The sequence below is a fragment of the Elgaria multicarinata genome, chromosome 3 (genome assembly GCF_023053635.1).
Source record: "Elgaria multicarinata webbii isolate HBS135686 ecotype San Diego chromosome 3, rElgMul1.1.pri, whole genome shotgun sequence".
Classification (NCBI taxonomy): Eukaryota; Metazoa; Chordata; class Lepidosauria; order Squamata; family Anguidae; genus Elgaria; species Elgaria multicarinata.
Genome location: NC_086173.1, coordinates 174,437,429 through 174,465,345, shown reverse-complemented (window position 1 = coordinate 174,465,345; position 27,917 = coordinate 174,437,429). Strand labels below are relative to the sequence as shown.

The 27,917-nt window shown below is 43.8% G+C and overlaps 1 protein-coding gene across 1 annotated transcript; it reads right to left on the bottom strand.

Moving 5' to 3' along the window:
* Positions 1-12,150: 12,150 nt before the first annotated feature.
* Positions 12,151-27,430, bottom strand: LOC134395824 (vomeronasal type-2 receptor 26-like). Its single transcript, XM_063121983.1, has 5 exons — positions 27,424-27,430; positions 26,162-26,400; positions 14,796-15,026; positions 13,828-13,954; positions 12,151-13,061 (listed from the first exon to the last, which is right to left on the bottom strand). The coding sequence occupies exons 1-5, from the start codon at positions 27,428-27,430 to the stop codon at positions 12,151-12,153; spliced, it is 1,515 nt and encodes a 504-aa protein (XP_062978053.1).
* Positions 27,431-27,917: the final 487 nt, after the last annotated feature.

Here is a 27,917-nt window from a genome sequence, read left to right as displayed (position 1 = left end):
TTCCATTGTCGTACTGCTCTAACAGTCAGGAAGCTTTTCTTGATCATAGAATCATAGAAAAGCAGAGCTGGAAGGGGCCTACAAGGCCATCAAGTCTAACCCCCTGCTCAGTGCAGGAATCCAACCTACAGCATACTTGACAGATGGTTGTCCAGTGTGCTTGAGATTTCAGGTCATTCATAGGAACGTTTCACAAAGCGCATAGTTAAATTATGGAATTCACTGCCACAAGATGTGGTGATGGCCACCCATTTGGATGGCTTTAAAGGGGAATTGGATAAATTCCTGGAGGAGAAGGCTACCCATGGCTACTAGCTCTGATGGTTGTTTGCTACCTCCAGGGTCCAAGGCTGTAAGCCTGTGTGCCCCAGTTGCTGGGGAACATGGGTGGGAGGGTGCAGTTGCACCATGTCCTGCTTTGTCGGTCCCTGGTTGACAGCTGGTTGGCCGCTGTGTTTACAGAGTGGTGGACTAGATGGACCCTTGGTCTGATCCTGCATGGCACTTCTCATGTTCTTATGTTGGAACATTGGTCCATCTAGCCCAATATTAGCAACTCTGTCTGGCAACAGAAACTCTCCTGGGTTTAAGGCAGGAGTCTTACCCTGGTGGAAGCCCGGAGTCAAATCTGGGGCTTTCTGCATACAGGCAGAGGTTGTAGCAACGAAACCCCAGAGAACTGTGCAGCTGCTCTGTGATGCTGCATGCTTTGGGCAGGAAGATCTCAAATGAAGAGATGGAGTAACACAGAATGGATTAGATGGTGGCTTCATCAAATCCAATACTGTCACTCCAAACTAGCAGCATGACTTCAAGATCAGGACAGAGTTTTTTTCGAGGTTCACCTGTACAGATATCCATCCAAGGATCTCTTCTCGATCCTCCCAGAGTGCAGGACATGGAATCATGGGCTCAAGTTACAGGAAGCCAGATTCCAGGTGGACAGCAGGAAAAAATTCCTGACTGTTAGAGCAGTACGGCAGTGGAACCAGTGACCTAGGGAGGTTGTGGGCTCTCCCACACTAGAGGCCTTCAAGAGGCAGCTGGACAACCATCTGTCAGGGATGTTTTAGGGTGGATTCCTGCATTGAGTAGTGGGTTGGACTCGATGGCCTTGTAGGCCCCTTCCAACTCTGCTATTCTATGATTCTACTTTCAAGCATATACTCGGTAGCTAAAACCTTTAATCATTTATACAGCAACTCAGTGTCTGCAGCCCTCTGCATAGGTCAAGAAGATAGGTCCCTGACCTCAGCAGAATACAATCTAAAACTGCACATAGAGGAAGTGGATGAAGAATTCGATTGGGACCTTTCCAATGCTGTCTTTTATTTCTGTGAATAAACTTGCCTTCACACGCTGTCCTTGATGTTCCTTGCCTTTGTGCTTAGCCCCTGCCCTATTCCAGGTGTGTGAAAAGCTGTTGCCCAGGATACGTCAAGGTGGTTCAAGAAGGGAAGCCAGCTTGCTGCTACGCCTGTGCTCCCTGTGCGGAAGGGACCATCTCCACCCAGGAAGGTGGGTGACTTTGGGGAAAAGGCCAGCTCACGGAGTGGAGAGCAAAGATTCAGCGAGATATTTTATGTGAAGGTTTTACTTGGCTTCCATCCTTGTTTTGTCTATGTTGAAATATCCATGGCATGTTTCACAAAGCAAGGGGAGGGATAGGCACACAGGAACGTGGGAAGCCTCCACTTTTCATCCTCTAGCTGGGTATGTCGGTCAGACAAATCCCCACTTAGAACCATATCGTCCCGTATCCAGGAGGCAGCCCTTAAGGCGATCCTAAAATGGCATATAAGGCCAATCCAACTCTTCAAACATATCGGCTTCTATCACCCCGCTATGTTGGAGAGGGTGCGAGGAGAGGGGATTTTTTCTTCACATGTGGTGGGACTGCAACCTTCTAAAATACTTCTGGAAGACTGTCTTCAAGACAATTTCGGATGCCACTGGTCAGACAATTCTGCCAGAACCAAGTCTGGCTCTGTTGTCCCTGCCAAATGTTTTAAACTCATCCTTCATCCATAAAGAACTTGTAACTATCTCGCAAATGTCAACGAGCCTAGAAATTGCTGAGCATTGGAAAGATTCAAAGGGGCCCATGTTAAATGGCTGAAAGAGGAAATATGGGGAATAGCCAGTTCTGAAAAGTTAACATAGAATCATAGAATAGCAGAGTTGGAAGGGGCCTACAAGGCCATTGAGTCCAACACCCTGCTCATTGCAGGAATCCACCCTAAAGCATCCCTGACAGATGGTTGTCCAGCTTGAAGGCCTCTAGTGTGGGAGAGCTCACAACCTCCCTAGGTCACTGGTTCCATCGTCATACTGCTCTAACAGTCAGGAAGTTTTTCCTGATGTCCAGCCGGAATCTGGCTTCCTTTAACTTGAGCCCGTTATTCCGTGTCCTGCACTCTGGGAGGATCAAGAAGAGATCCTAGCCCTCCTCTGTGTGACAACCTTTTAAGTATTTGAAGAGTGCTCTCATGTCTCCCCTCAATCTTCTCTTCTCCAGGCTAAACATGCCCAGTTCTTTCAGTCTCTCTTCATGGGGCTTTGTTTCCAGACCCCTGATCATCCTGGTTGCCCTCCTCCGAAACTAGTGAGGCAGGATAAGGTGTGTTAAATTTATGCAGAATTCCTCATACTGGCCAGGAATTTTCACTTCATGAGATGATGCCCCTTCCGAGGGATGAAGAAGAATTTCCAGTGTAGGTCTTGGACTGGGGAGACCTCAGTACTGAGCCCCTTCTCACCAAGGAGATTGGGACAGGATGACTTTAGGCCAGTAACTATTTCTCACCCAAACCATCTCACAGAGTTTTTGCCAGGATAAAATGGGATAGTCCTGTATTTACTACACGCCTTGGAGCACTCCAGCTTAATAATGAATGAATAATAAACTTCCTCACTGTCAGAGCACTACAACAATGGAACCAGTGACCTAGGGAGGTGGTGGGCTCTCCTACACTAGAGGCCTCAAGAGGCAGCTGGACAACCCTCTGTCAGGGATGCTTTAGGGATTCCTGCAAATGAGCAGGGGGTTGGACTCAATGGCCTTGTAGGCCCCTTCCAACTCTACTATTCTATGATTCTATGAATGTTGCTTCTGAACCATGCCCTCTTAAACGATATGGCCCCATCTTACCTGCCACCCTACCACAATTTCAACAAAGCATTAATGATATCTTCTACCAATTCACTCCCCTGGTCTGTCCAGGCCAATCGTAACCTCTGTGCCCCACAAGAGATTCTTCAGCATCTTGGACACTCTGTCTTCCCACTCTTGCTACATCTGTCCAAAAATATATTTGATGGAATAAAAATGAACAGAGACTTCTAATGGATGCATACTAGAGATGATACTCTTGGTTTGTCTTTTTCCAGATGCAGACCACTGCATCAAGTGTCCGGATGATCAGCAGCCAAACAAGGATCGAGTTGAGTGTATCCTCAAGGTTACAACTTTCCTGTCCTATGAAAGTCCTTTGGGGATCATCCTGGCTTCCTTCACCCTACTCTTGTCCTTAACAACAGGGTTCATACTAGGAATCTTCATTAAATTCCTACAAACTCCAGTAGTCAAAGCCAACAACCGGGACCTCTCCTATGTTCTTCTCATCTCCCACCTGCTTTCCTTCTTGTCCTCCTTCCTTTTCATCGGCCGGCCAAGGAAAGCCACCTGCCTCTTCCGACAAACAACCTTTGGCATCATCTTCTCAGTTGCCGTCTCTTCTCTCTTGGCCAAAACGATCACTGTGGTGCTGGCCTTCCTGGCCACAAAGCCAGGGAACAGGGTGAGGAGATGGCTGGGGAAGAATTTTGCCAACTCCATTGTCATTGCCTGTTCCAGTGTCCAGGTTGTCATCTGCACCATCTGGTTGGGAATCTCTCCCCCATTCCCTGACTCTGACATGCACTCCCAGCCTGGAGAGATCATCCTGCAATGCAATGAAGGGTCTGTCTCCATGTTCTATGCTGCCCTTGGCTACATGGGCTTCCTGGCTGCCATCTGCTTCATGGTGGCCTTCCTTGCCAGGAAGCTGCCTGGGTCCTTCAACGAAGCCAAGCTGATCACCTTCAGCATGCTGGTCTTCTGCAGCGTCTGGGTGTCCTTTGTGCCTGCTTACCTGAGCACCAAGGGGAAATACATGGTGGCCGTGCAGGTCTTCTCCATCTTGGGCTCCAGTGCTGGGCTCCTGGGCTGCATCTTCCTTCCCAAGTGCTACGTTATCATATTGAGGCCAGATCTGAATACAAAGGAGCATCTCATGATGAAAACAAATGTATAAAGCCAGAATATTTCCTTTTGGGCTTAATGGATGATCAGATGAAGAGGGAACTATGGGATTTTATTCTTATATATGACAAAGGCAGCAAGATTATTATATGCACAAAAATTGAAAGTCTCAATATTGCCTAGAATCATAGAATCATAGAATAGTAGAGTTGGAAGGGGCCTATAAGGCCATCGAGTCCAATCCCACTACAACGGATGAATAGCTATTGAAGATGGTGGAGTTGGCAGAGATTTATTTATTTATTTATTTATTTATTTATTTCATTTCATTTCTGTACCGCCCAATAGCCGGAGCTCTCTGGGCGGTTCACAAGCTCTCTGGGCAGAGACGGCAAAACTTACGTTAATAATTAGAGGAAAATCAACATCTCTGTTTTTAACTGAATGGAAACCTCTAATAGACTTTTTGCAGGGACTAGAAAAAAGTTTATCTGTGGATTCAACGATTAAGAAGAAAACTTTAAGATAAAAGAAAGAGGGGAATTTTGATTATTGTAATTATAGAGTAAGAGAAGTTATGGTCAATTAATTTTGCTGTGGAGAAAATCGGAAGTCCAACTTAACTTTGTATGTTTTTTATGTGTTTTGCGTTTTTTTAATCTTTCTATACTTTTTTCCTCTTTCTTTTGTATTGTGTGTTTGTAAGTTGGTTGTGTTGAAATAATAAAAATAATTATACACAGAAGTGTCCCCCTCGTGCGCGCCCATCACAGAGCTCAAAAAAGGCCCGTTTGTTCTTCAAACCACAGGCAACATGAAAGGACTGTTATCTATCATTTATAACATACTTTTGGAAGCAACAACAGGTGACACTCAAAGTTTAAAGACAGTCTGGGAAACTGATCTGCAGTGACAAATAGACAACGGAAGTTGGAACAAACTTTGGACCAAACTACCTTTTTGTGAAGGATAGGGGTGCAAACCTGTACCTTTAACCTGCTGTTGCTATGAGGGTGTAAGAGGTGCCCCTAGGTAGGATCTATGGCATAGGCGTGCGCAGCACATTTCATTAGGTGGTTCGGCCAGGAATTTTTTTTAAAAGGTAAACATTGATTGAATATACAGTAATAAAGGACTTTTTTTTTTCATTCATCAAACAAACGAAATAAACAAAAACTGAAGTAAACTGTATTTTTTTTAATTAACAAATAATCCGTACTGCACTGTTGTAATTATTTGATTGGGACTGAAGTAGAGGAGCACTAATTTTACTGTACTTATTGTCTTTAAATATGGTTAAATATCCCACAGTTACTTTGCTATTCTATTTCTACAGTTCATTTTCTCCTGTCTTTTCTTCATCCTCTCTTCGTTTTCAGGCTGCATCCAATGCACATTTACCTCAGAGTAAGTTTGATTGATCTCAGTGGGGCTTACTTCTGAGTAGACGTACATAGGATTGTGCTGCAGCTCTGCTTTAAAGTGACACAAGATACACACATACCATGTTTACCAAAAGAACGGCTTGAAAAAAGGGGGTTGGGCACCCTAAAATAAGCAAGGGCAGATAGGAATAGTTTTAGCAAGCATTCTGGAAAAGGTGCTGCTGAATGAACCCTCCTTAGCCAGGAGGTCCTAGGGGGCATTGTGGTTCTCCCCCCTTCCCCCTTTCTTTTCTCTTGCTGGAGTCCAGACTGGGGTGGGCGGTGGGGCAGCGATGAAGAGAGGAGGCACGTAAACATGCAGCTTCTCTCTCTCTCTCTCTCTGTGTGTCTGTCTCCCAAACCTTACAGTACCTGCAGGGCTGATGAGGAGAGAGAGGAGGGCAGCAGCTCCGAAGGGGGGAGGGCAATCTTACTACTTCCAGAAACATCCCCCTCCTCGGCTCCACCACGTGCTGCTTCCTGGCCCCAGCGTGGTTGCTGCTCCCACCTTGTCCAGCAACTGTCATGAGAGGTCAGGCAGAGCAGCTGGGAGCAGGGAGTGGCTGAGTGAGTGACTGAGTGACTGAGTGACTGAGTGAGCAAGCGAGCAAGCAAGCTGGGGTGGGGATGCAGCTGCTGCACCAGTGAAAAAAACCTTCCGGAGGAGGAGCGGAGTGGGGAGCAGCTGAATTTGTTGCTGTTTCCTACAGCTTGCACCGGCCCTGCTACTTCAACATGGCTGCGGCGGATTAGGGTGTTCAACTGAACCCTTTGAACCTGTTGTCCACACGCCAATGATCTAAGGTCTATTGTTCGAACTGGTTGTGCCAGGCTTTGGTGGCTGCCAGCCAAGGTCATTTCTGTCTCGAGCCAGTCCAACTTCCACTGGCACCTGGAGATTATCAGGGCACTGGACACACTAACTATATTTATTTACTTATTTGTTACATTTATATACCACCCCATAGCCAAAGCTCTCTGGGCGGTTTCAAAATTTAAAACAGTAAACATTAAAAGTATACAAAATTTAAAAACATAAAAACAACAATATAAAACCAACAGTATCCATTTAAAAACAACAGTTCTGGGGTTCTGTTAAAAAACAAACTTAGTGTTGTTAAATGGTGTTAAATGGTGTTAAATGCCTGGGAGAAGAGAAAAGTCTTGACCTGATGCCGAAAAGATAACAATGTTGGCGCCAGGCGAGCCTCATCGGGGAGATCATTCCACAGTCGGGGGGCAACCACTGAGAAGGCCCTCTCCCTTGTTGCCATCCTCTGAGCTTCCCTCGGAGTAGGCACTCGGAGGAGGACCTTAGATGTTGAGAGCAGTGTATGGGTAGGTTCATGTCGGGAGAGGCGTTCCATCAGGTATTGTGGTCCCAGGCTGTTGCCCAAAACCCGGGGTTGTTCCCCTAGGAGGACGGACCAATTGTCCCACTAAGAGGCACAGAAACTTCAGACCAATCCAACACTGTTTTATTTGAATAATACAATTCAGCTGACCGGGTGAGCTCTCTCTTAGCTCGTGCTGAGAGGAGTCACACCTAGAGCATACAAGCTCTCCCAGTATATACCATTAGTAGACAAAGACATTCTGAACTGACATTTCTAACTACGTGATGATGCCCCATCTTGAGTGAAGCCATATGCCCTAGGTGAGAGGCAGGCTGGAGTCCGTTTGAGCTAGGCGCACATTACTAATTGGATTGATTAACTGCTATGACACGGTCCCTGATAATACAACACTGGAATGCCCACTTGTTAGCAGCTCCAGATAACGTACCAGGCTACATACCATATTCCTTCGATTGTAAGACGCCATCGATTGTAAGACGCACACTAATTTCAGTACCACCAACAGGAAAAAAAACCCTAAGACACGCCCGCGATTCTAAGACGCACCCCATTTTTAGGGATGTTTATATGGGGAAAAAAGTGTGTCTTAGAATCGAAGAAATAGGGTAGCATTCCTTTGGTGCAGATAAGTGCATCTCAAGATGAACTCCAAACGAACCTCAAAACAACAACAACAACAACAACAACCCTTCACCCCTCCTGAAAGGCAAAGCATTTACAGCAAAGATACATATACAATAAGGCCAAGAGGGTTCTGCTCTTTAAGCAAAGATGGCTCTGTTCTGGCCATCAAAGCCATGTAAGGCTTTATAGGTTAAAACCAGCACCTTGAATTGGGCTCGGAAATGTATAGGCAGCCAACGCAAGCGGGCCAGAATTGGTGTTATGTGTTCGAACCTCCTTGTTCCAGTTATCAATCTGGCTGCTGCATTTTGCACAAGCTGCAGCTCCCGAACCGTCTTCAAAGGCTGCCCCATGTAACAGGATTCAGCTGTAGGAAAAAGAGGTGGCTTGGCCCCTATGGGAAGGGGGTGGGCTATAGCCCAAGAAGGGCACTGGTTGGTTTACTTAGGTCATGGGTCCAGGGGTCCCAAAAAGATAAAAAAAGCTTTATGATGAAGCTCTTTCATCTTCCTTGGTGGTGCGTGCATATGTCAAGTGGGAAGGTCAGGTCCGTGGCGACCACGGAGGTAGCCCGGAGTTAGAAAGGTTTTTTATGTTTTAACGTGTGTGGGTATTCTGGAGAAGGCCAGCCAGATTTCGGCTGGGTGTGGGGTCGTATGAATGCTTCTTGGGGTAATGGCTAAGTATTGGAGGTTTTTCTCACCTTCTTTCCTTTATTCTTCCCCTTCCTATTCTTTCAAGGGGCTGTTTTACAACCAATAGGGTGACCAACTGTCAGGATTTCCCCGGATTTGTCCTGGTTTTTGTTCTTTCCATGGTGTCAGGGGGGATTTTCTATAATTTTCAATAATGTCCTGGAATGACACACCTTCCCCTTTAAGGCTGCCATTAGCATTGCAGGAGGGAATGATATGCTTTCTTGAGGCACATCATTCCCCCACCCTGAGCTCCAGTTGAGGTCTTAAAGGGGAAAGTGGGTCATTCGTGGACATTATAGAAAAGGCCCCAATTGGAGTGGATGGTGGTGGTGCAGAATGAAATCCTTTCCCCTCCTCCACTCCAATCGGGTTCTTTGAGGTGGCGGGGGAATCACGTACTTTCTGCAGGACTCAGAAAGCTGCTTCCCCACACACACACTAGGTGTCCTCTTTTTTGGTTTCCCAAATATGGTCACCCTAACAACCAAGGCCTTACGTGTTAGCTTTAGTGATTGCAATAAAGTCTCTTTGGTCCCTAAACGTGTGCCTGTGGTTTATTCCAGTGAACATCTGGCTCGTCCTAGCTGTGGACAAGGCAGGGAGGTGGGTTCCTTGGGAGTTCAGGACATTTAGTCCAGGAGCCTACTCTGCAGGGTTGTCAGGTGGACCCTGACTTCCTTTACACTTTTAAGACTATCTCTGCTAATTTGGAAAGAGTTAACAATTAAAACAATTTACAGATGGCTCTTCACTCCAGTCAGACATCATGTCGTCACTTTACTCGAGGGGATGTGAGAACGTTGGGACACTGATCCATATGTGGTGGGACTGTCCCCATATTCAACACTTCTGGTTTGGAGTGTTTGGGATGATTTCAGATATTGTTAGTTGCATCATTGTGCCAGAACCCCTCTTAGCACTGTTAATGCTAAGATCCTTCCAGAGTGCAGGACACGGAATAACGGGCTCAAGTTAAAAAAAGCCAGATTCCAGCTGGACATCAGGAAAAGCTTCCTGACTGTTAGAGCAGTACGAGAATGGAACCAGTTACCTAGGGAGGTTGTGGGCTTCCAATTCTGCTATTCTATGATTCTATGACTCCAAATGCAGGCTTTTAAGCCCAAAGCCTGTTGGACCCCACCCAGAGCTCAGCTGCTGTCATCAAAGCTCTCCTTTCAGAGTCTTACTCCTGAGGAGACCTTTTCTGTAGGTGAGCACTCCATCGCACAGGAGCCTTACTCACCTGTTGCTTGAGGCGACGTCACTCCCGGGGGTCAGGGGGGGTCTCAGCCTCTGCCTCAGAGTCCCTTTCTCCTGGCAGGGATGGTCCTGCCACTACCTCCCCTGGGGTCTCAACCGGGCCTGATGGTGGTCTTGGGGCTGGGGCTTCGGCTTCTGGGGCACCCTGGGCTTCTGGGGCCTTTAGCTCCTCCTCTGAGGAGGACTCCTCCAGTAGGGGCATGACACACAGGGACTCCCGAGATCAAGGGGGAACGGGCACAGGTTTTCCTAGGGATAAAGAAACCCTGGTGTCCGGGAAAGCCGCCAAATGGCTTGACAAAGACAAATTAGACCAGCTGGTAACTAAGCAACAGATGAGTTTATTGCAGGTTACAAACAGTTCAGAGCAGACAATGCAACGGGGGGCTTGGAAAGTCCAGGCAGAGGGACGTAGGAGAGCAAGATTCAAGCTTACAGCGAAGTCAAGGTTCAGTCCGGAGTCTAGGGGACGTGGCAAAGCGGAGGAATGGTGGTTCAGTCCAAGGTCAAGCACAGCCGACGGTCAGCAAGGTCCAAGTACACGATCCAAGAGTCAAGGGAGTAGACACAGGCAAAACGTAGTCACAAAGCAGTCCGAGGTCAAAACAGGATTCCAGAGTAGGCAGACGTGGTCACGGGGTCCGGGAGTCAAGGCTGGATTCAGGAACTAGGTATCTGGAGCAAGGCACGGGGTCACGAGATCTAAGAGCCAAAGCTTCCGCCAGGAAACTCAGATAATCTCTGACAATTTGGCATGGCTCACGGCTGCACTTTTATGCTCAGTCAGAGTGCTGAGTCATGGTCTCTCAGCTGATCTCTGATTGCCTGGCGTTTCTGGTGGAGGCGGTGAGACCGGCGTCTGGTTGCCTTCTCCGCCCGCAACTGGCTGAAACCAGGCTTCCCCGCCTCTTCCTCAGACTCCTGCGGCTCCTCCGTAGTTTTTGCTGGCATCAGGCCCTCAGAGCTGGCAGAGGTCCCAGCTGGCCTTGGCTCCTCTCCCTGAGGCTCTGCCACAGTCTCTGCCAGTTCAGTCTCCTTATCACCTGAGCCGGGCCTTACGGCACTAGGTCCAGCCTCTGCCACTTCCCCCTCATCTCCCGACTCCATCTCCATGCAGGGCATGACACCTGGGAAAACTCAATTCTTCCTGCAGTCTCAGGACCATCCCAAGACCACAGAAGGTGTGGGCACCCATCCCGCGTGGTGCTGCGCTTACTCCCGAGTAAGCACAGCACCAAAAATGGGCATAGAGCCACACTGCGCAGCTCTGTGTCCATCCGGGGAGGGTGTGTGTGTAGCAATTTCGCCACCTCTGAGATGGCAGTGAGGGGATTTGGGGGGCAGTTTCAGATTGTTGTTGTTTTTAAAAAATAATCTATTCACACATTCGATGGAGCAGGGCCTTGCTCTTGCGTGACTGCACCCACTGCTTCAAAAAAGAAAAAAACGTGCCGGTGCTGTGCCTATATGTGATGCGGGCGTGTGGACCCAGGGGGAGGAACTCAGAACTAGGAAATGCTGAGATCCTCCCCCCCTCCTTCTGGAAGGCTAGGAGGTGTAGAAAGAGCCTGTCAAATCCAAGCCTGAACCCAGACTGGAAAGGATCTAGATAGCTGCATGGCCACTGCCTTCTTCAGTGTCTTCCTAAGAAAAGGGTAGTAGTGCCTGAGTGGTAGTGATGAAGACCATTTGGGTCCAGCATGGGATTCTTAATAAATGGGTACACCGACATTTCCTTCAAGGCATCAGGCCAGGTGTTATATACTTTCACTGTGTTTTATTGGTTTTATACCAAGCTTTAAGATTATATTCTTCAAATACTTGAAAGGTTGTCACACAGAGGAGGGCCAGGATCTATTCTCGATCTTCCCAGAGTGCAGGACACGGAATAATGGGCTCAAGTTACAGGAAGCCAGATTCTGGCTGGACATCAGGAAAAATGTCCTGACTGTTAGAGCAGTACAGCAATGGAACCAGTTACCTAGGGAGGTTGTGGGCTCTCCCACACTAGAGGCCTTCAAGAGGCAGCTGGACAACCCTCTCTCAGGGATGCTTTAGGGTGGATCCCTGCGCTGAGCAGGGGGTTGGGCTCGATGGCCTTGTAGGCCCCTTCCAACTCTGCTGTTCTATGATTCTATTATTCTATTATCATGAAAAGCCAGTAAACTATTTCAACAAATAAACAAACAAATAGCTGTGTGGGTAGGTAAGAGACAATTCACTTGAGCAGCCTTTGTTTTTAAAACTTTCCCCTGCTGATGGGTCGTATTTTCTAAAAAAAATAATCAAATATTTTATCTGTTTAAAAATTTATTTATTTAAAAAACAAAAAATCTGGGTATTCTTTTTAGATCAGAAATGCATAAAAGTCACTCTGTCCCAAGAGCCAGCAAAGTAGGCAGAGATAAGTTTGCTTGTAGAATAATCATATATGATCTGAAACACTCATTGGGGTGTGGTTGTGTGGGGGTGTGGGGGTGTGGGGTGTTGGGGGAGAAGAGTCTGTTACTAAATGATTCCTCTGAAAAACAGTGCCATAAGAATCACATGCCATCTTTCATTTTTGTTGTTAGATGTTCCTTTGTATTCAGCTCAGGCCTCAGGATAATAATGTAGCACTTGGGAATGAAGATGCAGCCCAGGAGCCCAGCACTGGAGGCCAAGATGGAGAAGACCTGCACGGCCACCATGTATTTCCCCTTGGTGCTCAGGTAGGTGGGCACAAAGGAGACCCAGACACTGCAGAAGACCAGCATGCTGAAGGTGATCAGCTTGGCTTCATTGAAGGACCCAGGCAGCTTCCTGGCAAGGAAGGCCACCGTGAAGCAGATGGCAGCCAGGAAGCCCATGTAGCCAAGGGCAGCATAGAACATGGCGACAGACCCTTCATTGCATTGCAGGATGATCTGTCCAGGCTGGGAGTGCATGTCAGAATCTGGAAAGGGTGGAGAGACTCCCAGCCAGGTGGTGCAGATGACTACTTGGACACTGGAACATGAAATGACAATGGAGTTGGCCAAACTCTTCCCCAGCCATTTCCTCACCCTGTTCCCTGGCTTTGTGGCCAGAAAGGCCAGCACCACAGTGATTGTTTTGGCCAACACAGAAGAGACGGCAACTGAGAAGATGATGCTGAAGGTTGTTTGTCGGAGGAGGCAGGTGGCTTTCCTTGGCTGGCCAATGAAGAGAAAGGAGGACAAGAAGGAAAACAGGAGGGAGATGAGGAGGATGAAGGAGAGGTCCCGGTTGTTGGCTTTCACTACTGGAGTTTGTAGGAATTTAATGAAGATTGCTAACACAAAAACTGTTGTTACGGACAAGAATAGGGCAAAGGAAGCCAGGATGATCCCCAAATATTCTCTATAGGAGAGGAACACTGTAACTTTTGGGATACATTCATTTTGGTCCTTGTTTGGATGCTGAGCGTCTGGACACTTGGTGCAATGGTCTGCATCTGCAAAGAAGAAGAGTACCATCTCTGTTAAGCATTAAACCGTGGAGCTAATTCCTCATCCCTTGAATGAGATCCAAAGCAGCCTCAGGGCTCATTGAAGTACCATTTTCAAATCAGAATCAGGAATTCTGCATCAGTTGTACAAACTTTATCTTATCTCAATGTTATTTAACAGTATACAAACTCATATCGTTCCTTTTAGAAATTGAGAATCAATCCAGTATCTGTGGCAGTAAGCCTGCGTGCACCAGTTGCTGGGGAACATGGGTGGGAGGGTGCTGTTGCACCATGTCCTGCTTTTTTGGCCCCTGGTCAACAGCTGGTTGGCCACTGTGTGAACTGAGTGCTGGACTAGACGGACCCTTTGTCTGATCCTGCATGGCTCTTCTTAGGTTCTTAATTAACTTCATTTAAGCTATAATCTTTAGAAAACAAAAAATGAGAAAAAGGAAAAATTAAAAACAAATCAGGTAATTACTGGAATCAGAGCCCTAAATTCTCATCAGTTATCTAGCTGACTTCAACATTGGCCCATTTCTCTAACGTGCCAATGAGGTTGTTAAATTTCCAACAGTTCATAGAATCATAGAATCATAGAATAGCAGAGTTGGAAGGGGCCTACAAGGCCATCGAGTCCAACCCCCTGCTCAATGCACAAGTTACTTCCTCGTGTTTAGGAATGCCTTTAAAACCCCTTCACCGAAAATGTCCATGTGAATCTTTCCTCTCCTTTGTATGGGCTATCTTCTCCTCTGGAGTCACCCACCTTCCTGGGTGGAGATGGTCCCTTCCGCACATGGAGTGCAGTCATAGCAGCATCCTGGCCTTCCTTCCTGGACCACCTTCACGAATCCAGGGCGACAGCTTTCCACACACCTGGAAAGAGGCAGGGGCTAACCCCCAAAAGAGGAACATCAAGGGAATGTGCAGGGCTAATTCATCTTTGGAGAGGAGATACAGAATGTCCTCTTTTGTTCCCCCTTTGTCTAATTTTAGGTTGCCTTAGGCCAGGGCCCTGTTTACTTTCAGATCAGGCTTTTCCCTCATAAAGATAATTTAGCATGAGAATATGGATTGATCATCAGCTGACAAGCCACGCGTCTCTAGCTACTAATATTGCAGGTGGGAGAGCACCTTTCTTTTTTAGGTCATAGAATCATAGAATCATAGAATAGCAGAGTTGGAAGGGGCCTACAAGGCCATCGAGTCCAACCCCCTGCTCAGCGCAGAAATCCACCTTAAAGCATTCCTGACAGATGGTTGTCCAGCTGCCTCTTGAAGGCCTCTAGGGTGAGAGAGCCCACAACCTCCCTCGGTCACTGGTTCCATTGTCATACTGCTCTAACAGTCAGGAAGTTTTTCCTGATGTCCAGCCAGAATCTGGCATCCTGTAACTTGAGCCCGTTAGTCCGTGTCCTGCACTCTGGGAGGATCGAGAAGAGATCCTGGCCTTCCTCTTTGTGACAACCTTTTAAGTATTTGAAGAGTGCTATCTTGTCTCCCCTCAATCTTCTCTTCTCCAGGCTAAACATGCCCAGTTGTTTCAATCTCTCCTCATAGGGCTTTGTGTCCAGATCCTCATTGCCCTCCTCTGAACACAGTCCAGCTTGTCTGCATCCTTCCTGAAGAGAGCCCTGCAGTCTCAAGGGTCAGGAAACAGTGGATCCGGCAGATGTTAGCGAGATGAAAATTAAACATCTTGGCTGTCACATTCACAAATGAGTGAAGACCCACCTTGTTGAGCCGTTGGGGCCACACCATGGTGTCCTGGTCTATAGTGAACTTCAGATCTGTGGACCCCCATCTTTCTTGACTCCCAAATTTCTCTCCAATGAAAGTCCAGTTGGAAAAGACCACCCAGTTCACGATGTCAAAATCAGCGGCCAGGTCTCCATTTTCATCCCAATACATTCCATCCATGATTGTAGTATTATAATACTGGGGGTTTCTCAGGAAAGGGTCAAGCTAGAATGGCAGAAGAAACACTAGCATTTAGAGGGGAAAGGGAACCACATTTGATATCTCTGTTGACTCAAGACAGATTCCTGGAACAAGTGGCTGTGCGTGTATCATAAGAACATAAGAACGTAAGAAGTGCCACACTGGATCAGACCAAGGGTCCGTCTAGTCCAGCACTCTGTTCACACAGGGGCCAACCAGCCATCGACCAGGGATGAACAAGCAGGACGTGGTGCAACAGCACCCTCCCACCCATGTTCCCCAGCAACTGGTGCACACAGGCTTATTGCCTCAAATACTGGAGATAGCACACAACCATCAGGGCTAGTAGCCATGGATAGCCTCCTCCTCCAGGAATTTATCCAACCCCCTTTTTAAAGCCATCCAAATTGGTGGCCATCACTACATCTTGTTAGAGCAGTACGACAATGGGACCAGTGACCTAGGGAGGTAATGGGCTCTCCCACAGTAGAGGCCTTCAAGAGGCAGCTGGACAACCGTCTGTCAGGGATGCTTTTGGGTGGATTCCTGCATTGAGCGGGGGTTGGACTCGATGGCCTTGTAGGCCCCTTCCAACTCTGCTATTCTATGATTCTATGATTTTTGTGCGTTCCATAATTTAACTATGTGCTGTGTGAAGAAGTCCTTCCTTTTATTTGTTCTGAATCTCCCACCAATCAGCTTCCTGGGATGACCCCTTTGGGTTCTAGTATTTTGTTAGAGGGAGAAAAATGTCTCCCTTTCCACTTTCTCCACACCATGCATAATTGCGCAAGAAGGGATGATCTTATTCACATGCAAAATCCAATAGGCCACTTCCCGTAATACCATTTGAGCACCATTAAAAGACAGCAAATAGTCAGTGCAATTTTATACATATCTATGTAGAAATAAGCATCATTGAATTAATTGGGACATTCAGAAGTAGGTGACTATACACACTGAAGTAAGTCCCACCCAATGCAGTGTGATGTCTGTGCCAAAATTTTATTCCATGAGAATTTTGACCATGCTCATTAAGTTTGATAGAAAGTAAATTGCTTTCAAAAAGAAATTCAAAGGAGAAGGAATTTCTGAGGAATTCTTGTGAAATGTGAAATGTGTAATAGAAATAAAAATAGAGGCAGTACCCTCAGCCACCTTACAGTGATTAGGTAAGGTAAAAAACGCCACCAACGTACATCGAAAATAAATTATAAAATCCCTGTGTATCAGGCAGAAAAATGGAAGCCTGCATTAGCGATTGAAAGAACTGGGCATGTTTAGCCTGAAGAAGGGAAGGCTGAGGGGAGACATGATAGTACTCCTCAAAGACTTAAAAGGTTGACACACATAGGACGGCCAGGATCTCTTCTCGATCATCCCAGGGTGCAGGACACGGAATAATGGGCTCAAGTTACAGGAAGCCACATTCCCGCTGGATATCAAGAAAAACGTCCTGACTGTTAGAGCAGTACGACAATGGAATCAGTTACCTAGGGAGGTTGTGAGCTCTCCCACACTAGAGGCCTTCAAGAGGCAGCTGAACAGCCCTCTGTCAGGGATGCTTTAGGGTGGATTCCTGCACTGAGCAGGGGGTTGGACTTGATGGCCTTAAGAGGAAACTTCCAACTCTACTATTCTATGATTCTATGATAATTCTGTATCAATGTTGGTGCCAATCAGGCCTCCAAGGGGACGAGACATGATAGTACTCTTCAAATACTTGAAAGGTTGACACACAGAGGAGGGCCAGGATCTATTCTTGATCATCCCAGAGTGCAGGACGCGAAATAACAGGCTGAAGTTACAGGAAGCCACTTTCCAGCTGATACTGATAATGCTGCTGCTGCTGATAATGGATGCTGATAATGTATGATGGTGATATTGATAATGCTGCTGCTGCTGCTAATGATGATAATGCTGAGAGTGGATGCTGACCGAGGCCATGCCCCTTGGGGTTCGGACATGTTGGGGTGGCCACGCCTCCTGAGGGCAGCCATATTGCCCTCCTTTTTGGTTTCCAAAATATGGTCACCCTAGTTTCTTTCTAAATTTATTTGTTTATTTATTGCATTTCTATACCGCCCAATAGCCGAAGCTCTCTTGGACCAATTACACGCTGAAGCTATGCAGCTGAACTTTACCAAACAAAACGTAACTCTAATATGATCATCATTTTCAGCAGAGCTATCTGGAAATAGAAAAAAGGGGATACCTGCCATGGCTGTAGCCATTGACCGTCCAGGCTGCCTCTACCCTCCAACACCCTCCTCTTAGATCTGTATGAATGAGCAGCATGTACGGCCTGGGCCACAGCCCGGACGGAGTTGTAGATAATGTAGTTGTCTTGAGACAGGATTCTCTCCACGTCCTCTTGAGGCAGGGCATCCAGGTTTTCATTCTCTATGAATCTCGTCCAGCCTTTCACAGACAAGGCATGCTTGGAATAGAACTCCTTAAATGATTTGAATACAAAATCTACAATATCAATGGAAAAATTTAGCAAATCATCATACTTGGGCCTTTTATTAGTCTTCACCAAGAAGGAAAAAATACCGTGGATGTTTTCGGATTCATAAAAATTGCATTTCAACTCCATGATTATGTCGAACAAAGCTGTTGTGATCCAGACTTTCCCTGGAATGGGTTCGAAATCAAAGTCAATGTATCGCTGAATGTTGGCTATTCCAGCTGAGAAGAACCTGGTCTCTGCAGAATAAACATAGACATTAACGAGTGTCCACTTGCGGTATGACGCAAGAAGGAAGTCCATGAGGTTCGTACTCAGTTGTGTGATGGTTTGTGTGAAAACAACACAAACACCATTCTTGTGGAGCAAAGGCATCAAGGTCCTCATGAACCTCTCTCCGTTGTCAGTGTCTGGAGCAAAGAGACCGGTCCACGTCCATCTAAAATGCAGGAGCAGTTTGACAATTCCCTGGTACTGGGTTAGGTCTTTCGGGACCATTGGATAGAAAAAAGGGAACTGAACCTGATCGCTGACAACACGAGAAATTAAAGAATAACTGACCTGTCAAGGAAAGGAACATAAGAACATCAGAAGAGCCCTGCTGGATCAGACTAAGGGTCCATCTAGTCCAGAACTCTGTTCACACCAGCCAGCCATCAGCCAGGGACCAACAAAGCAGGATATGGTGTAACAGCACCCTCCCACCCATGTTCCCCAGCTATATAGGCTTATTGCCTCAGATACTGGAAGTAACACATAGTCATCATGACTGTAGCAACCATTGATAGCCTTCTCCTCCAGGAATTTATCCAATGCTCTTTTAAAGCCATCCAAATTGGTGGCCATCATCACATCTTGTGGTAGTGAATTCCATAGTTTACTTACACACTGTGTGAGGAAGTACTTCCTTTTATGTGTCCTGAAGAAAAATGCCTCGCTATCCACATTCTCCACACCATGCATATTTTTGTACACCTCTATCATGTCTCCCCTTAGCCTCCTTTTTTCCAAAGCTAAACAATCCCAGTTGATGTAACCTTCCCTCGTAGGGGAGATGCTCCAGCCCCTTCATCATTTTAATTGCCCTTTTCTGCACTTTTCCCAGCTCCATAATTTCCTTTTTTAGGTGTGGTGACCAGAACTATACACAGTATTCTAAGTGTGGTCGCACCATAGATTTGTATAAGGGCAGTAGGATACTGGCTGTTTTATTCTCATTTCCTTTTCTTATAATGCCTAACATGGAATTTGCCTTCTTTATGGCGGCCGCTCACTGGGTGGACCTTTTCATGGAGCTGTCCACCACAACCCCAAGATCTCTTTTTTTTTTTTTTTTTTTTTTTTTTTATTCATTTTCAACACTATATAAACATAGATAAACATTTCCAAAATATAACTGAAACTAACACAATAAGAAAAAAAATACATCAAATATCTGCTGCATACATATTGAATAATTGTTGAGTACAAATATCAAAAACTATTACATATGCCTTATCACTCTACAACATCTTCATTCTTAACATAAATGTGCACCCCCCACCTCGGGATCATTCTTGAGTCCAAAATCTAATCATTTCTTCTGCTGGTGGTTTCCCACTTCCCTTAGTAAACACGAACACTAGGAACTGTTTCCAGATTCCTTCGAACTCATTTATTTTAGTTACGCCTTTTCTCCACTTAATATTACATGTCAGTTTATCATTAATGGCTATGTCCCATACTACTTTATACCATTCCTCAATAGAATATTCCCCTTGGATCTTCCAGTTCCTAGCTATCATCAATCGTGCTGCAACCAACAAACTTGATATCAGCTCTATAGTTCCTTTTCCACACTTTATATCTTCAAATAGTGACAGCAATGCTATTTTTGGTGTTTGTTCTATTTTCATTCCCACTATTTCTTCAATTTCTGAAAACACCATCTTCCATAATCTTTGTACATATTTGCATTGCCACCACATATGTAAATACATTCCTTTTTCCCCACATCCTCTCCAACAATTTGCTGAATGTTGATCACTTATCTTATTCAATCTAACCGGGGTTAGGTACCACCTCCATAAAATTTTAAAATAATTCTCCTTTATTCTTACTGATAAACTTCTCAACACTCTTTGTTTCCATAGTCCCTCCCAGCTCTGTCGCCCTATTTGTATCTTCAAATCTGATTCCCAAATCATTTTCTCTGTATTCTCTCTAAACTCCTTCTCTAACAATATTTTATATATTTCACTCATTAATCCTTTTGAAACTATACTACTTCCTTTTCCTTTCTCCTTACTTACTACTAATTCTTCAAACCTCGTCATCTTTCTGCACATTCTATTATCTTTAATCCACTTTTTATTCCATTGCTCTAATTGACCATATTCTAGCCAAGATAGCTTCTTCTCCTTTAACAAATTTTCCATATCTTCTCTTGTTTTAATATCTCTTACCCAATCCTTTAATTTTATTTTATTTTTCTCTTTTAATATTTTACATAATCTACCCTTTAGATCCTCTGGGAAATTCTTTAACATTATTATCGGTGCTAAGGGAGAGTTGCTCGGAAGCAGCTTCCCTTTAAATTTACTCCAAATTTCCCATTGAGTCCTCAGGAGTGGATTATCTATACTTCCAACCCACTTTCTTCCTCCATCTTTAAAAAAAACATTCTCCAGATTCATCTCTACCTTACTTATAATTTTTTCTTCCATCCAATATAAATCTCCTACTCCCATAATTGCTTCTACAACATGTCTTAATCTATTTGCTACGTAGTATAATTTTATGTTTGGGAGACCCATTCCCCCCTTTTTTTGGCTTAGGTACCAATTATTTTTATTCACTCTTGCTCTCTTTTCTCCATTACAATATTTATTAATAATATTTTGCCAACTTTTTATCTCGGTTTCTGATATTTTTATAGGTAACATCCTAAATACAAAATTAATTTTAGCTAATATCTTCATTTTTATCAAAGCTATTCTCCCAAACCAAGATAAATTTAATCTTTTATATTTTTCCAATTTCTCTAGTACCTCCTTCTTTAACCTCGTTAAATTTTCCCTTTCTAAATTCTCTAGATTTTTTGTAATTTTAATTCCCAAATATTTAATCTCGTTCTTAACTTTCAATTCCATTCCCTTAACTTCCCAATCCTTTTCTTCCCTCTTAGTATAGTTAAACAACATCATCTCTGATTTAGACCAATTTATTTTTAACCCTGTAATTTCCTCAAATTCCCTCAACTGATATTTAATTCTTTCTAATTTTCTTAATGGATTCTTAATGGTCAATAAAGTATCATCCGCAAACATGTTTAGCTTTATTTCCCTTACCTCTCCAATTCCTTCTAATTCTTTATCCTCCCTTAGTGCCTTCGCCAAAACTTCCATAACCATTACAAAAAGGACCGGCGAGAGCGGACATCCTTGTCTTGTTCCTCTGGCTAGTCGTATCTTTTCAGTAAGTCCGTCATTTACCACCACTACCGCCGTATTTTGGGAATATAGCTGTTCTATTACATTTTTAAATTTATTTCCAAATCCCAATTTATCTATAATACTCTTTAGTGCCTGCCAGCTCACACAATCAAAAGCTTTAAAAATATCTAATGCCATAATACCTGCCTTAATATTTGCTTTTTTTATTACATTTATTATATTTAAAACTCTACCCACTAAATTATGCATATGTCTTCCTACCACAAACCCACATTGATCTGCTCCTATATATTCTGCCAAGAATTTATTTAATCGTTTGGCCATAATAGATGTAAAAATTTTAGCATCCTGATTTATTAAAGAAATAGGTCTATAAGAATCGGGATTAGTCAAATCTTTATCTGGTTTTGGGATCAGAATTATCACTGAATGTTCCCATGATTCAGGTATCTTCTCTCCTGATAATATCCTATTATAAAGTTCCATTAATTTTGGAACTAGACAATCTTTGAAGACCTTATAATATTCTGGACCCAAACCATCTGCTCCTGGTGATTTACCCACTTTTAACTTATCAATAACCTCTTCAACTTCTCTTTGAGTTATTACTGACTCCATTAACTCCTTATATTCTGATTTTATTTCCTTCTTTATAAACCTTCCAATATACTCCTCCACCTTTTCTTGTTGAATTTCTTTACCCTTGTACAATTCCTGATAAAATTCCTGAAAAATTTTTATTTTAGCTTTCATTGCATGACAATAATTCCCTCGGCTATCTTTCAACGTTTCTATCCCATTCCTCCCTTTTTCTTTTTGTGTGAGCTTGGCAAGCAACCTCGAGTTCTTATCACTATTTTCAAAATATTCCCTTTTCATATACATTAAATTCTTTTGAATCTCTTCTATATTTAAATTTTCTAATTGTTTCTTCTTAGCTTGTATTTCCACTAATTTATATTTATCTTTACTTCGCCAATATCTTTCCTCCAAGTTTTTAATTTCTATCTCTAACTTTTCCTGTTCTGCACGTTGTTGTCTTTTTAAACTGCATGTTTCTCTAATACAGATTCCTCTTGCTACAGCCTTCATGGTGTCCCAAATGACTGACCCAGCTGTTCCTCCTTTTTCATTAATTTCCCATGACTCCGACAGTTCCTTCCGAATTTTATCTGCTATTTTATTGTATTTCAATATCTTTGTGTTCAACTTCCATCTATATGCCTCTTTATAATCTTTCTTAACTGTAAATTCTAAACTTAACAAGGCATGATCAGTTACTTTTATTACCCCCATTTCCATTTTACAAATCCTCGTTGCAAAGTCTTTTGAAACAAATATATGATCTATCCTGGAGTATGTATGATGAACTGGGGAAAAATATGAGAATCCAGGCCTATTCCCGTTAAGTAAGCGCCACGAATCTAAATAATCATTTTCTTTTATTAATTTATTCAATATAGTCATATTGTTTCTCTTTTCAACATTAGTGGGATTTGACCTGTCTCTTTTATTATCCATAACCATATTAAAATCCCCCGCTAATATAACATACCCCTCCTTAAATTCTTCTATTTCTTTAAACAACTTTATAAAAAACTCTCTATGCCTCTCATTTGGGGCATAAACATTAATCAAAGTATAGACCTTTCCCTCAATTTTACCTTTTAACATAAGATATCTACCCTTATCATCCTTTTTTACCTCTTCTAATGTAAACCCACTTTTTTTTTAAATCAAAGTGGCCACTCCATTTTTTTTTGATGTCCCTAATGACTTTTCATAATAGGCTAGCCACTTTAATTTTATCATATTCGAATTCTCGGAGCCTTGGTGTGTCTCTTGGATCATTATAATATCTGATCCCTCTTTATTAAGCATTTGTTCTATTCTCTTCCTTTTCACGACTGCCCCTAAACCTTTAACATTGAGTGTTGATACCTTTATCTTTTTATCCATAATCACCCTTTTGAAATCTCTTCCGATCCCTTGTGCTCAGCAGTTCAAACTTGCTTACATAAAAACACAAACTCCATACATAAAACCCCCACCCTCCTACCCCAATCCCTCCTCCCCTACCTTCCCCCCTCCCCACCCCCCCACTCTAATCCCCCCCCCATATCCCCGTGAGTCTAGTACTCCAGCCATCTACTTTAAAGGGGGAGGGGGGAGGCAGTGCTGTGCCTGGCCGGCAGATTTCTATATTAGCATTTTTATTTGCAATTATCTCCAAACATAATTAACAATTCTCTTACTCTCCAGATGTCCCAGCCTCATTCCCTCCCCCACCCACTCCAGCCCCATCTGCTTCCCCATCCAGACCCAGCCTCTTCAGCAAATCTTTACCTTGATCCAATGAGGTTACTCTGTGTTCCCTCCTCCCATATGTAAATCTTAAAAAAAACCGGGTAACCCCATGCATAAGGAATTTCATTCTTCATTAATGTTTCCATTATTAGTTTAAGACTACTTCTCCAATTTAATGTACGTTGAGAAAGATCATTGTAAATTTACACTGGTTTGCCTTTATATTATATCTGATTCTTAAATCTCAATTCTTTCATAATTTGCTCTTTTTTATAATAATTACCAAATTTCACCAAAATGTCTCTTGCCCCTTTGTGGTTTTGCCCCCCCACACGATGGACTCGATCCGGATCCAATCCGTCTATTGATATATCGGCATCAGCTCCTTGAACCAGTTCACGATGATTTCTCTAAGATCTTCTCCCTGCGACTCCTTTAGCTGCTTTATTCAAAAAGTAGATCTACTAGATTAATCTTCCAAGGCAATCGATCACAGTACCCATTCTTTAAATTGTATATTAGTTGATTTCTCAAAAGCCTCTTATTCCTTCTGGTCCAAGTCCGCTTTAGCCTCTATCTTTTTGATCTTATCCGAATTTTCCACCTTTTTTATCCGCTAAATACACAATTAATGTCTAAATTCACTCATATGCTGATCCATTTTTTTTTAAAATATAACAATGTTATTTTCAGCTATAATGGGCCTGATCTCCATCAACGAGGGAGGGTTACTACCACTTTCTCCTCCTTCAGTCATATTTTTTCTTTATTTGGTATTGTATCCAAAGGGACTGGGTCTTTATCTTCCTCCTCTTGCTCAACTCCAGGGGCTGTCCTTTCCAGGAGGGAGAGGCATGCCGAATTATGATTTGAAAGTTCCTTTTTTTTTTATAATTTGAAGGTTTCTTATTTTTTTTTTCTTCTTTTTTTCTTTTTTCTTTTTTTTTTTTTTCTTTTTCTTTTTTTGTATATTAAGCTTTGCCCAACTTTTGATCTTTCTTTTAATGTTAGGCATGGGACTCTTCTGGGTAGGGCATAAATCTTAGAGTGTAACTCGCTTCCTTAGCAACTTATGCTGGCTTCTCTGTTATATATCAAACACTTTTTCTTTCTTCATGAGGGGGGGGAATATCCAGTTCACAACAGCATTCACTAGAGGGGATCAGTTTAATCATTCGCAGCCTCTCAGCTTCCCACATCTCCCTCACCGAATGCCGAATGCAGCTTCTTCCACCTTCTCTCCCCCCCTTCTCACCACGCCAATAAATCCAATCAACAACTTCCACCTTACAAAGCCAGCATTTCAATCTTTCCCATGTGAGATAAGAATGAAAGGTTATAACACAAATCAATGTCCAGCAAGCATAAATTCCTTCTTTTTAAACTGCGTCAGTGTTACTTTCGGTTTCGATCGTGTTGCCGTTTATACAGACATTGTATTAAATATCAATCATCTCACCTCCCTTCTTCAAATCTCTCAGCTTTTCCAGCTCCTGTGACTTTTATAATCATTTTCTGTCGTTTGCTCAAAGATTTATGCCCATTAGAAGAGAGATAATTGCTTTTTCCGGCAAACGCCGCTTAGAGCCTCAGAAGAAACCCGCCATTGCTCAGGCGGCCAGCTCCGCCCCCCCCCCCAAGATCTCTTTCTGACCTGCCAAGGAAATGAAGAAATGAATGTTCTGTTTTGTTTCAGGTCGAAGCTCAAATATTTGTATCCCCATAATTAATTATAACGAGTGGAAAGATGCTGACCACTGTGAGGGAGGGAAGTGTCCCATGTCTTGCAAGGAGAAGCACCCTTTGCAGGGGACAACGCTTCCTTACTCACTCTGCGTGCACAAGATTAAAGTTTCTTCTGCCCCCACCCCACCCCATCAGTGGGTGACAATGTTTATTCCTCTAGAACAGGTAACACATTTCATGGTGATGGAGCAGATGGTCTTAGCTTTATGATGCATTGTATTTTGAGGTCTTATTACAACACAGCACTGAAAAACTAAGATGCCATTCACTCCGATGGCAGTGGAGTTGCATTACTGGGAAACCTATTGGTTATGTCATCTTGTTTCACTGAGTTCCAAGGTTTGACCATGCATTGTTTGGGGAAAAAAATACTTTCCTTTCAATGGCTGGCCCAGCTGTGTATGGACCCAGCAATATTTATTTATTCATTTAATTTATTTATTACATTTTTATACCGCCCAATAGCTGAAGCTCTCTGGGCGGTTCACAAAAATTAAAACCATAATAAAACAACCAACAGGTTAAAAGCACAAATACAAAATACAGTATAAAAAGCACAACCAGGATAAAAACCACACAACAAAATTGATATAAAATTAAAATACAGAGCTAAAACAGTAAAATTTAAATTTAAGTTAAAATTAAGTGTTAAAATACTGAGAGAATAAAAAGGTCTTCAGCTGGCGACAAAAGGAGTACAGTGTAGGCGCCAGGCGGACCTCTCTGGGGAGCTCCTTCCACAGCTGGGTGCCACAGCGGAAAAAACCTTCAGTACCCCTCCATTTTTACTTCTTAAATACTGTGGAAAGAGGATTCCTAAGGCTGAACATAGTAGTAAGTCCTATTGAATTCAATGGGAATTACTTCCAAATAGAGGAATGTACAGCACAGATTATCTAAGGGTTGTGATACGGTGTAGGTATTTTGTGAACAGCCCAGAGAGCTCCGGCTATTGGGCGGTACAGAAATGTAATAAATAAATAAATAAATAAATAAATAAATAAATAAATAAATAAATAAATAATAGGTTTTTCATAGAGTTGAAGTCAGCTGAAATTTCAAGTGAACCCTCTCTTGAATCGCAAACAACAGTCTTAAAAGATGTGTCTCAATGTCCACTTTCCACATCATCAGTTCTCTTGAGAAGTTGCAAAGTGGAAATTGACCCAACTCCCAAATGCCTAACCCATCCCAACCCTCACCTGTGGGACTTTGTAGATGCCCAACATGGTTGAAATCTGCATGGAGATGTCAGAGGCAGATTCTTCAAGAACCACCAGTGGGTGATTTTGTCTTCCACAATGGTAGTTGGGAATGTTGGCCTGCCCAGGAGAGAGCAAGTCTAACAAGGCATCAGATGTCATTCTGGCATCAAAATAGCTGTCATGGATGTCGTAGCCCAGGGTGATGTTGGGTAAGAGCCTGGGATTCCGGTTGATCTCTTCAATGGCAAACAAGACAGATAGGATTGTCCATTGATTTATGTTTGATTTCCTGCAAAAAAAGAAAAGGAAAAGGAAAAGAATAAAAGGAAAGGAAAGGAACCTCTCGTGCAAGCACTGAATCATTACTGACTCTTGGAGGGACGCCAGCTTTCATTGACGTTTTCTTGGCAGGCCTTATAGCGGGGTGGTTTGCCGTTGCCTTCCCCAGCCGTTGTTGCCTTTCCCCCAGCTAACTGGGTACTCATTTTACCGACCTTGGGAGGATGGAAGGCTGAGAATTGAAATACCATATTAGGACCTTTCTTCTTTGACCCCACAAGTTTTTCCAGGAAATCTAGAGATCTGGGGCATGTCTACACCTCCCAGCTTTCTGGGAAGGAGGGGGAAGATCTCACGATATGGTGATTGTGAGGTTCTCCCCCTCAGTCTACACATGGCGCGCGATGTCCCTGGAGGAAGAGGACGTAACGCCTGTCTTTTTTATATATATATCGGAAATGAACACAGGAGTGCTCTAGTGAAAAAGGTAAGTGTTGTTGTTTTTTTAAAAAAACACCCCACACTGACCTCCCGCCCCCCGCCCCAATGGACAAAGAGCTCTTGAGGAGCTCCGTGCTTCGTGCCTGGTTCCTGGCTCCTCATGTTTACTCACGAAGAGCTGGGATAAACAAGGATGGCTGCCCACACGTCCCATGGTCTCTGGATCATCCTGAGATGGCAGGAGAAACCGCGATTGCCCCTGGAATCCCCTGTGCATCATGCGGACACACAGGGATGATCCCGGGGCGATCTCTGGGGTATTCCCAGGTCTAGACATGCTCCCTGGTCTCAATTTATACACCTTTACTCAGGCTAAGACTGATTCAAGACACAAATCAGAAGCACAGCAGATCCTATTTAATGCTTTTTAGTCACAGGGCAGGTGATTGTGGGCAGGGATGTACAGTATAATCAAGGGTAAATATCCATAATTAATTTGAAAATAAATCCAGGGCATATGTACATTGAAGTGCTGGTACCGGACATGTTGACACTTTCAGAAAGCAATCATAGAATCATAGAATAGTTTACTGGCTTTTCATGATAATAGAATAATAGAATCATAGAACAGCAGAGTTGGAAGGGGCCTACAAGGCCATCGAGCCCAACCCACTGCTCAATGCAGGAATCCACCCTAAAGCATCCCTGACAGGTGGTTGTCCAGCTGCCTCTTGAAGGCCTCAAGTGTGGGAGAGCTCACCACCTCCCTAGGTCACTGTTTCCATTGTTGTACTGCTCTAACAGTCAGGAAGTTTTTCCTGATGTCCAGCTGGAATCTGGCTTCCTGTAACTTGAGCCCATTATTCCGTGTCCTGCACTCTGGGAGGATCCAGAGTGCCGAATAGAGAGGAAGCAGTACCTCACGTGATTTGGAAGCTATATTTCTATTAATGCAGCCCAAAATAGCATTAATAGAATATGCTGAGGATATTTTATGAAAATGTTGACACCATCTGCAGGACAGGAACTGAAG